We start from the raw sequence: 12,357 nt of genomic DNA, 5'->3' as shown, positions 1-12,357 counted from the left end.
AAATCAGCATACTACAGTGATGCACCCACATCAATGTTCATAGCTACTCAATTCACAATAGCCAGATTGTGGAACTAAACTAGATGCCCTTCCATAGATGAATGGAAAAAGAACCTGGCATATATACACAATGGAATATTATTCAGCCATGAAGAAGAATAAAATTATGACATTTGCAGGCAAATGTGTGGAATTGGGGAATATCATGCTAAGTGAAATAAGCCAATCCCAAAAAAACAAAGGCCAAATGATTTCTCTGATAAGTGGTTGATGATACATAACAGGGGTGGGGGTAGGTAAGGGAAGAATGAAAGAAGGATGGATTGTATAGATGAAAATGAGGGGTGGGGAGGGGGTGAGGGAAGGAAAGATAATATAATGGGACAAACATCATTACCCTATGTACATGTATGAACATGCAAATGGTATGACTCTACTTCATGGACAAATAGAGAAACAATAGTTGTTTGTGTACAATGAATCAAAATAAAAAAAGATTATCATTAGAAATAAGCAAATACTTGTCACTAAGAAAAAAAGAGAGACTCAACTAGTTTCTGCTAACCAGGTACCTAGGTATGCTCAGATCTTTGTCTTTCTCTAAGCCTTGTTCCATTGCCTTCATGCTAATTCTAGTAAATTCACTTTATGTTGATTTTAATCAAAGAATGATTTATGTTACTTGCATCCAGAGAACCCTAACTGATAGGCAACTAAAAATTTTACATTGCATGATTTCACTTTGCTGTTTAAAATCCCTTGAAGGGTAGCCACTGCCTGTAGGTCATCAACAAATCTCCACAGTCTGGCAAGGAAGTATCCCCATTATTTAGCTCTACTTCTCTCTATTCAACCTTATCAACTTCTTTCTCATCATACAATCTTAACTTTGCCATATGGAATCACAATTCCTATTATGCAATATGTTACTCCCTATTTCAGTGAAATGTATATTCTGCTCCATCTGCCTAGATTGCCTTTCTCATCTCATCTAGTTGGTTAATTCTAACTTATTCTTTAATTTTGGACTTATGTTTTACCTTCTTCAGCAAGTTATTCCATTGTTCTCTTCCCTGGCTTAATTTCCTCTGAAACAAGTCCCTAGATCACCATCAAATACATAAGGGAAGTAAAAAACAAAAAACAAAATACCTTGATGTTTAAGGATCAGGCCTCTGATTGAGTTCAAGTCTTAGCACTGTCACTTTCCTTCTTGACCTTGGGCAGGTAGGCTTTTTATCCTCACTCTGCCTTACAGTATTGTGAACATTAAGTAATAGATCATCAGATGTACTTAGACTTTCAAAATTTTAAACCTGTGCATTCCTGTCTTGTACAACTTTATATTTCCCAAGTGCATAGTAGCAGATCAATAAAAAAGTTTGCTAATGGAATATATGAATAAACAGATGTTAATAGAATTTCTACACTATGCAAACCCCTTTTGGAATATTATCTCATTTCTCACACATCAAACATTAGAGCCAGGATTGTTTTATTTAAAATTTTACTCAAAGGAACGATTAATTTCTGATAAAATGCTCCCTAAACTTATCTTTCCTTGTTTCCCTCCACATGCATACTTTTCTTTAATAATTATTTAGGACCATTTTACTGACTAGTTAGTGATTAAAGCCATAAAAGGCAAGAACTGACAATGTCTTCATATATTATTCTCTAACTCAAGAGAAGGAAGCAGGAGAAGCATCCTTACTATATAGCAAGGTAAGGGAAATTGGAAATATTTATTAATAAATATTAATATGAACATGTTCACATATATGAATGTATATTTACAAATATAAAACTTAATTTTCATATTAGACATATATAATTTATAAATCTTGATTTTTCTCTGGCCCCAGGTATGGCTTTTTAACTCTTCTAAGTTAATTTCAGGTCTATATTTAAAAATTATCTCTGTGAAGGGCACCAAATTAATAGTACTTTCTGAAAAAGGCAAATTTATTGAATAACTCTGAAGACTACTGAACATGTCAATGGCTTCTATAAAGGCGAGGCTCATGAACTCACCACAAGGGAGTGTGGACTTTCTCACTCTAATATCAAGGAGGTTATGCAGGAGCCCATAATATCAATGGTAGAATAGGGTGCAGATATGCAAACAAGCTGTCAGTTTCATATTATTATGTCATATACAGTTGTATAGTACAAATGCTATGAATGGGCAGATTTTCAGAGTTTGCTGTGGAACCTAATATTAATCATTAACATTTGCTGAACACTCACAGTAAGCAATGCAAAGAATTTTTTTTCATGCACTACCTAATTTAATTCTCATGGTAACCTATGAAGCAGATAGTATAATTATCCACATTTAACACAGGGAGGCTGAACAACTCATCCAAAGTCACCCAACTGTAGTATTAGAGCCAAGTTTTGAACACAGACAGTCTAATTCCAAAGCCTATATTTTAAACACTATAATATGTTGACACCTCTGGTAAATACTACTTCTGGAAGTATTGGTAAAATGATATGAAAGAATGTAGCTCTTATTTCTGCATGTCAGCATATTTCAATGTAAAAGTCTCAGTATAATATCTGATGTAGACTATAGATACAGATATATTAATATAAATATATATACATTATATATATAAATATATATATATATAAAACTAAGTAGTCACTACAGTTATAGCTATTACATATAGTATATGTAGTAAATAAGAACCCAGGCTTAGGAACCAGACTTGGATTTAAATCCTTGCTCCACTACCTACTCGGAGGGTGACATCTATGAGTTTCAGTTGCTTTTTTTTCCTGAAAAAAATTTGACTATGAACACTTGTTAAAAAGCAGTAGTAGAGGGGCTGGGGTTGTGGCTCAGTAGTACAGTGCCTGTGAGGCCCTGGTTTCAATCCTCAGTACCACAGAAATGTTCCCCTCACTGTCTGCCTTGTTCCTTGTTTTTTTAAAAGGCAATTATTTAACGGTTGAATATCTATACCACAATTTATTATTTCTTTAGAAATGTCTGAAAGCTTTTAAAAAGGAAGTGACTATGGTGTATGAAACTTTCAAAATTACTTTTTCATCCATTCAGAAGTATAGATGATATAAATTATTATTTTTCTAGCTAGGTAAACCATGTTTCTATTGACAAGGTTTCTAATTGATGTCATAATTTTACCAACTGGATTCCAATGAGGCTGAGAAGTGGAATATTGTATTAAAAACATGTTTATTTGAGTATGATATGGCATAAATACCAATATTGAGATCTGGGTTATTTTAAAACATTTTATGGTTTGTTCTTTTTCTTTTTTATTTATAGCTAACTTTCAATTATCCTTATCATTGAAGGAGGAATATTGGCACAGACAACTCAGAATTGTAGGTAACAAACAAGTTCCAGATTATTATGTTTGATTCTGTGATATGTTATGGATGCCAAAACAGTTTAAATGTAAACAGTTCAATGAAGCTAATTATTTGGTATCAAAAAAATTTTAAAAATACCAGTGGTTTGTTGAATTTAGCTAAGTGAACTACGCTTGAAGGTTTATGCTTTTTTCCTCTTTTAATTCATGGCTACTATATTTAATTGCATTAATTCATACCCCTGATTATACTTAGAGTGAACAGAGTAGAAAGAGTAGTATGCTTGCTGATAGAGGAAAAGCTGTGTGAAGACTCATTGGGTAATGGTCTACAAGAGTGGTGTAACCAGTGGAAAACCTGTACTTTAAGGAAAACCTTCTGCCAGCTTTTATGTTTTTTACTCATACCTTCTGCTTGATGATCATTTCATTGATGTCTTCAAGATCACCGACCATCACCCTTTGTGATTTTATAACTCGATCAAGCAGAGAAAGCCATTCGGTAAGTTCTGTCCAAGCCCGGTTGAAATCTGCCAGAGCAGGTACCTCCAACAGCAAAGAAGATGGCATTTCTATTTTGGAGATGGCAGTTTCCTTGGTAACCACAGGTTGTGTCACTAGAGTAACAGTCTGACTAGGAGCTAAATTTTTTTTTTAAAACAGGAAAAAAGAAGAAAAAGAAAATTAGAAACACAAGCTAAAGAGTGAATTTAAATAACAATTGATTTTAATTGAAAGGCAACAATTTGAGACCATTATTTATGACATTATGTCTGTTTATAACAATGTGGATACTTTGTAAATTAATACATCATAGGAAATACAAGGATAAATTTTTCTTCAATACTTATTTAATAATCTTTCAAAATGATAAACTTATTCTCATACCTGGACAAATAATTTGATTTAAATTATATTTCTCAATAACAATTATATAGACTGTGAAATTGGTAAACAAAAGTATTCAGACATTTCCAGGTGAATAAGATTTACCTTCCTTTCTTCATTCAAAGAAAAAAAGGAAAAACAAAAGACTGGATAAGATCTTATTTCTGACTAATAATTTCCTTTATAAGTAGTAAATTACTTTGGAGAAAGACCCCAGGGAAATCAAAGTCAATGAAATGCTCTGGTCTTAGCTCTGTATTTTATTTTTGGAACAGTTAATCTTATGTTTTTCTTTTCTTCTAGATTGGTAATAAAGTGACTAGCAGTGAAGAAAAACCAAAGTATATTATTTTTGGAAAATGAGAGCTAGCGAAGTTTCTGTTTGTACAGGAAATACTGCTTTAAGGTTAGTAAGAAATCTTAATATTAATAGTGTTGAACTTCACAGTGTAAGATAGCACCTGGTAATGGTCAAGATCTGACATCCTGGGGTGAAAAGACCAGGGAAAGAATCTTACTCTCTGTCTTAGGAACCTTGGCTGTTATTTAACCTCTTCAAGTTTCAGGTTTTCTTCTCAGTAAAGGAGGAATAATAACAGGATAATGTCACAGGACCAGTTCTGTGGATTCAATTACTAATATAAATGATGAACATACAATGATGCCAGAAACAGAACATCATCATTACAACAGCAATATTAGCACAGTGCCTGACACTAGTAGGTAATCAATAATGCTGTTACTATTTTTATAAACACCTGGTTAATAGAAAACAAAAACACTCCACAAAGGAACATGGTGAGAAATTGGAGATAAAGTATGGTAACCTGGAATATTAGGAAAAATAGAGGTCTATTGTGCAACCCTGTTTTGACTGAAATGAGTTGAACTTGGCTGGTATGAAATGATACTAAATAACGACACATGGCTGTGTTATAGGAGAAGCATGGTGGAAAGGAGGAAGGAGGCTAGTTGATAGACAATGATGCCAAGAGCTTAATATAACCAGGACACCAGAAATGAAGAAATATCAGGTTATGAAGTTCAGAAGGGAGGTTTTCAGGGAAAACTGCAAATGACATCTCAGTTGGAGACCTCGGAGGCATGGACAAGGGAATTATACCAGCAACATGAAAAAAATGTTCCACGTTATATTAGATTTTCATTCTGAGGTGGTCATATATTAATTTTTATGTTTGACTTACGTTTTGTACTGTTTATGGTAACAGGGATTGAACCCAGGGGCAGTTAACCACTGAGTGACATTCCCAGCTCTTTTTAGTTTTTATTTTGAGACAGGGTCATTCTAAATTGCTTAGGTCCTGACTAACTTGTTGAGACTGGCCTCAAACTTGTGATCCTCTTGCCTTAGCTTCCTAAACTTCTGGGATTACAGGTGTGCACCACCATGTCCAGCCTGTTTGAACTTTTAAGATTATCTCTTCATTTGCCAGTTGTGGTGGCACACACCTGTAATCCCAGCAGCTCAGGTAGCTGAGGAGGAGGATAGTACGTTCAAAGTCAGCCTCAGCAACTTAGTGAGGCTGTAATCAACCTAGTGAGATCCTGTCTCAAAATAAAAAGGGTTGGGGATGTGGCTGAGTGGTTAAATGTCCTTGGTATCAATCCCCTGCACCTCCCACCCCCCCAAAATTGTCTCCTCATTAGAGAAGATGAGGGATGAAGGAATATTTCTTGTTTCCTGAACTTCTTAGATACCAAAGTCTTGTACAGATGGAAGAGCTAATCTTGAACAAGGCAGAAAGAAAAGTGTTTGAGATGTCAAAAATCAAAATCCAATGCCAAAAAGTAATGATTGAAAGAAAATAACACTGAGGAGATAAAGAAGAAGTGTTATTTCTTAAAGCTATCTCATTACTCTGAGGCTCTTTCTAGAAAAAAAGAAACACAATCTAAAGCAGAAATAACATTTTGTGATCCACAGTTTAGGAGAACTGTGCACAGGAGCAAACAAGGTCTAGAAACCTTTAAAGGGATTCCAGCAGAGGAGCTGAATCCCTGGAGAGTATGCATTGGGTAGGACTGAAAGGAGAGATAAATTAAAATATCACTGTAGGAACTCACTGCAGAACACTAGGCTGACTGGAAAACATGGACAAATTATTCATAAATAGATGCACAATGGATACCCAGGCAATGTTAAGAAGATTGGGAATATTTCAAGGTTATGTAAGTGTCCTACAATGCTTCTTTTTTCTTTTTAACTTGACTTATTGAACATTTAACCCTCAAATGAGAAGAGGAAGAGAGACTTTTTTTTTTTCTTCTTTAGACTTACGTCAGACCAACAAAGAAGTATTTAATGAAGTGGAAATGATGATGTCATCTTAAATTTGAATATAGTGAAGGATGAGGATGCAAAGAATTATCAGACTTCAATGCACAGGCTACTGTGTTCTGGAAAGTCCTTTCGGAAAAAAAAAGTCTATTGAAGAGATAGTCCATGGATTAAGACTCAAAAAGTGAAAATGATATAAGACAATTAAAACATTTTAAGAAGGGACTAGGAATAATATTATAAAATTCTCCACTGAGCAAAAGGGAACAAGTATCAATTTATTCATTGGTTCTTTTTAGTTATACATCACAGAAGAATCCATTCTGACATAATTATACAAGTATGGAATATATCTTCTAATTCAGTCCCCAGTACCTCTTCTTCCTCTTCCCTTTCCCCACTCCCTGCTCCCTTTCTTCTACTGATCTTTCTGCCATTTACCCATAGTTTTTGAAAAAAATAATTTCTTGTGGATGCACATGGTGTAACATAGATTGAGAGGTCATGTAATTCAAATATGTCTATCATTTCTGGTCTCTATCGCCATCTGAGAACATCTTTACATTGGTGGAAATGGAGGGGGAACCATTCTCTTGTGCACTGCTCTATCCCTTGCATTTCACTCAGGTCCTATATAGTAGGTACCTGTTGATGTCCTCTGACTAAATGAATGAAATATTTTTTTAAAAAAAATCTATACACAGTAAGGTCTTTAGTAAACTTAGAAGTCTTCTGTCTATTGTGAATCTGGAAGTTATCATATAAGAATTATTTCTAGAACATATATATCTAAGCTCTTGCAATTTAGATTGTTTTAGTTATTTTTAGAACAAGAAAATAATATAGGAACTAAAGTCACTGCTTCGAGAAGATAATGGAGGGTCAAGTATTTAATAGAACAAATAAAACTAGTTAATTCTTCTCATCAAGCCCACTTTTCTGTAAAAAGGGACAAAGCAGAACAGAACCCTGGATCAGGAAGCACAATGCCAAACAGACTTTCAAGTCCAGATTGTTGAATTTAAATATTTTCTCTGCCATGTCTTAGCTGTGTAACCTTAGGTTGGTTATTTAACCATTCAGAATCTTCATTTATTTCTCTGTAAAACAATGAGTACAATAGTACTTTCTTCATGAACAGTAGGTTTTACCATTTCCTACATATACAACCTTGAATAAACAATCTATCCTGAGATTACAGGCATATTTTTTATGAGAGTGAGATTTTTTTTAATTATCAAGAAAAGTACAGATCTTTTAAACTCATATGGAAAAGTACATTTTCACATGATTCAATAAAAGGAAAGTATCTTTTTCTTGTCAACATTTGAAATACTAATAGAAACCAGCAAAGAATTTGGCTGAGAAAAGATACTCCTTTATTCAAAATGCTTACTTTCTCCTTCATCCATGTTCCCATGGCAACTCATTTATCCCTTAATCATAGCATGTACAAGGTCACACTTTAAAATGCTGGGATTCCACCTGAGCTCCTGTCTCCCCAGCTGGTCCACACCACCATCTCCTTTCCAGCCTCATGGCTCAGTTCAAGATCAGGGCATGAGAGTGGAAGTTATGTCTCTGAGATCTGGATCACATTTCTTTGTCCACAGGTGGGCTGCAGTGTGGTGTTGGGCTTTCCTGATCACCTTTGAAATTGCTTCAACAATTTTAGCTTCCAAACACTTCTGATATTTGTTATGTTATGTTTAATAAGCTTATTAGAAAATATTATTAAAGAAAGAAAAGAAAGCCAGGTAAAGGAAATATTGTAGAGTTTATTTTGTTGATGGCACAGGCCAAGTTATTCCAACTCCAAGGGTTCACTGATCAACCCAGCATAGGTGGATGATTTAAACAGGGACTGAGCATCCTCGGGGATATGCCTTTCAGCCTTGGCCCTACAGTTATCTTTTGGTAAGGGATTATAGCATGTTTGCTAAACTGAATACTTCAGAGCCTCAGTCTTAACCTATGTAACCGTACTTTAGCAGTGAGAATAGTACTGATCTCATGGAATTGTTTGAAAGATTTTATGACATCATGCATGCAGTTTACATTCTAGTATTGCTGTGAGAGTAGGTGTACCATGTATGGATATTTTTTCTTCTTCATTTTCCTTTACTGCTCTTTCAACATTTATTGACTCCTCATTTTCTCCTTTCTCACACTTCAGCTTCATATCCCTCCATTCTCCCCAGGTTCCCCCATGCCTCAATTTCTATTCTGCCTTTTCCAATTAGCACAGGCCAATTCACACTTTTGTGTCTTCTTGTATATTCTCTATGCTTTTTGAAAGCTTTTCTCTCCCTTTTCCAAGAATTATTTCCTATCCAAATCCCAGTTCTAAATTTCTGTGCACTTTGGAAGACCATAATAAGTGTGTAACTATAAAGACTCCACAAGGAATAGAATTATAAGATTCTTTTGGGTTGTAAACACTTTACAGTCTTTAACATTTTCTTACTTAAAATCTATTTACCACTAGGAAGAAAAATGTTTTACACCACTATTAGATTTTAGCATTGGTTGGTTGGTTTGTGGTTGAAATAAATTTTATTGTATGCATTTAAGGTATACAACATGATGTTAAGGGAATAGACAGATATATATTTTTTATGATCTACATAAAATATATGTGATAAAAATAAAAGGATAGAAGTATATAGATACTATCTTAGTGAAACAAATTAACATATTCATCATCTCAGTAATCCTTTTTTCACAAGAGCTGCTAAAATATATTCATTTAGCATGAATCCCATGTATAGTACAATTTAATTACCTAATAGTCCTCATGTTGTGTATTCTATCTATAGACTTATATATAGATCCTACATATCTGCTACTTTGTATAATTTGACTTACATCTTCCATTTCTCCTACCTCCACTCTGGTAATCACTATTGTGTTTTATTCTCTATTTCTGGAGAGTTAATTTTTAAAAAAATTTCCACATGAGCACAGGAAATAATTTTCTTTCTGTGTCTGGCTTACTTCACTTAGTATAATGTCCTTCAGGTTTCTTGATGTGGTGAATGGCAAGACCACATTATGCTTTGAGGCTAAATAATAAATATCTCATTGTATATATGTATTACGGTTTCCTTGTTCATTTGATTATTGATGGATACTTAAGGTATTTCCATTTTGGGTTATTATGAATAATGCAACAATAAGCATATGAGTGCAAATGTTATTCTGAGATACTGATTTCATTTTCTTTAACTATATACTCAGTTGTGTGATTGCTGGATCATATGGTGGTTTTGAGGAACCACTATATTATTTTTCATAATGCCTATATCAATCTATAATCCTGCAAATAATGTACAATGGTCTCCTTTTCTTCACCTCCTTGCCAACACTTATTATCTCTGAATTTTTTAAAAAATAAGAGTCATTCTAGAGGGAGTGATGTGGTATTTCATAGTGGTTTACATTATTAATGAGGATTACCACCTTTTCATTTGATGCCTTCTTTAAGAAATGTCTATTCAGGTCTCTTGCATATTTTAAATCAGGTTGCTTCTTCAGTATTGAGTTATATGAGTTCTTTATAAATTTTGGATATTAACCCCTTATCAGACATGTATATATATATATATATATAAATATATACATATATATAAATATATACATATATATAGTATGCACACATTTATCCAATCCACAGGCTGATATTTTGATATTTAATGTTGTTTACTGTGCAGAAGCTTTTTAGTTTGATGTAGCCTTATTAATTTTTACTTTCTTGGCATGAGTTTTGATGTAATATCCAAAAATTCATTGCCAAAACCAATGTCCAGGAACTTTCCCCCTATGCTCTCTTCTAATTTTATAGTCTTATATTTAGGTCTTTTATCCATTTGAGTTGATTTTTGTATACAGTATGTGGTAAGTGTCTAACTTCATGCTTTTAAATGAGAAACTTCCATTTACTAAAGAGACTATTCTTTCCCCCATGTTTATTTTATATGTGTCTAGAATAACTGATAGTAATTGAGAGTTAAATTCTAAAGTCAGAAACCTTGGTTCTCAAGGAGTAATTTCATAGCAAAGTAGAAAGAGGCTAATCTCCATCTACTTTACACATTTTATTAGGGCCAATTTTTGTTTAGAAAAGCACTATTTAATGTTTTATTTTTTTCTTAAAAAAAAAAACCCTCTTGCCCTGAAATCCACACATATATGTATATATATTTTTCCAAGTAAAATGTTTCAAAGAAGAAATTTTTAGGTTCTTAGAACATTGATCTTATTTTATTATGCATATCATACTGACTCTCACTTCATTTTTAGATAATTTTATTCTAAAGAAGATGGGGTCTTTTCATTTCCTCTATGTCATGTTTCTAGAAACATGTATCAATCACTTCAGTAGGTAAAGCATGGACTGGTCAGATCTGTTAAGGGGGTAGAGCAAGTGATCTTACAAAGTCTGAGCAATAGATTCTTGACTATAAGGGTCAGGAAGAGATGTACGGTTATTTGAAGGGGGTTTTCACTTAACTCCATACTTTAAAACATAGAGGATTTTTGAGAGTTCTTGAACCTGTAATCTTATTCAAGTAAGAAGTTAAAATACATAAATTACTACATGAAATTGTTAAAAAGATGTTCTAGGATCAGTCTCCAATTCCCCTCCCTAACAAGCATGAGAAATGGTTTCCTCATGAACCATCAGGAATCCTTTTCTCCATGCCACATTTAATTTTTCCTTATAGTCTGATCAGTTTGACTGGACATCTATCCCTTGTCTTAGGCCCATGTCTGGGGTCACAAGGAATTGCCACTGGGATTGGATGCTTCACATCTCAGTTTCTATAACCACTGTGGAAATCAAGTGTATTATTTTTAAGTCCATTGGAGAAAAAGTCTCTTCCTGCATAGGAGCCGAACAAGAATAGTCTTTTTGATATCATGTCATTAACTGTCACTCCTTCAAGGAACAGACACTGATGTCCTTCTTGCTCTGCCACTTCATGCCAGAAGCATATGTATAACAATACACACAATCAAACCAGCCAGAGAAATGTACACATTGTGTGTGTGTGTGTGTGTGTGTGTGTGTGTGTGTGTGTGTGTGTGTGCGTGTAAAGAGAGAGAATTCAAGAGAGCTTGTTTGGATAGTCAGTCTGATTATTAATGATTTTAGCATATTCATACATTGGTTAGAAAATGAAAATGTCTACCAAAATTGTGGTTTTTCCATCCATAGTTGAACAGACAGAAAGTCAAGCTCAAAACAGATAAAATGAATTAACTTTGGCACATCAGAATAGTAGCATGAATACCAGTAGGTGACATATACTATTGCAAACCACAACTTTGCTCTGAGTATTTTGTTAATTAAAAGGTGTTGGCTTTAGGAAGGAAATCTTATTTTTTCAAAAGTGTTTGAAGTACACTTCTCTAGTCTAAATTTTTAATTGGTTTCAGGGGTACATGATTAGTCAGACTAACAGCTTTACTTAGAGCTTTAAAGAAGCTACTAAATCTTTAAAACACACACACAAATACAATGTGTATGGCACATTTCCTTTGAAGCAGTCACACAGTTTTTCTGTAATTCACAGGTCTTTCGTTGATAAGAATGCAAGAAGCACATATTCTATTCCTAGTTTTATTTTATTAATATGGGTAACTTTTGTTGTCTTTTTTACTTTTCTATATGAAAAATAAGTCACCTTACTAAATGGTAAGTGATTGGACTCATATTAACTATTATATGAGGTAATATCAAAAAGTGCTATTGAATATTCCTTTCTCCTCACTATTCCATGTCAACAGAAGATAGCGAAGATATATGTGGTTAAATTG

At 33.8% G+C, this 12,357-nt stretch overlaps 1 protein-coding gene across 5 annotated transcripts in view; it reads right to left on the bottom strand.

The window, feature by feature from the left end:
• DMD (dystrophin) overlaps positions 1–12,357 on the bottom strand; it is a 2,089,750-nt gene that overhangs the window by 670,368 nt on the left and 1,407,025 nt on the right. For all 5 annotated transcript variants that reach the window (XM_079122792.1, XM_079122788.1, XM_079122791.1 and 2 more), the window contains one exon: positions 3,756–3,988. In XM_079122792.1, coding sequence (XP_078978918.1) covers positions 3,756–3,988 — 233 coding nt within the window. The remainder of the gene's footprint in view (positions 1–3,755; positions 3,989–12,357) is intronic.

The sequence above is a fragment of the Sciurus vulgaris genome (assembly GCF_902686455.1).
Source record: "Sciurus vulgaris genome assembly, chromosome: X".
NCBI lineage: Eukaryota > Metazoa > Chordata > Mammalia > Rodentia > Sciuridae > Sciurus > Sciurus vulgaris.
The sequence above is the reverse complement of the archived record's forward strand: the minus strand, read 5'-3'. Positions and strand labels throughout refer to the sequence as shown.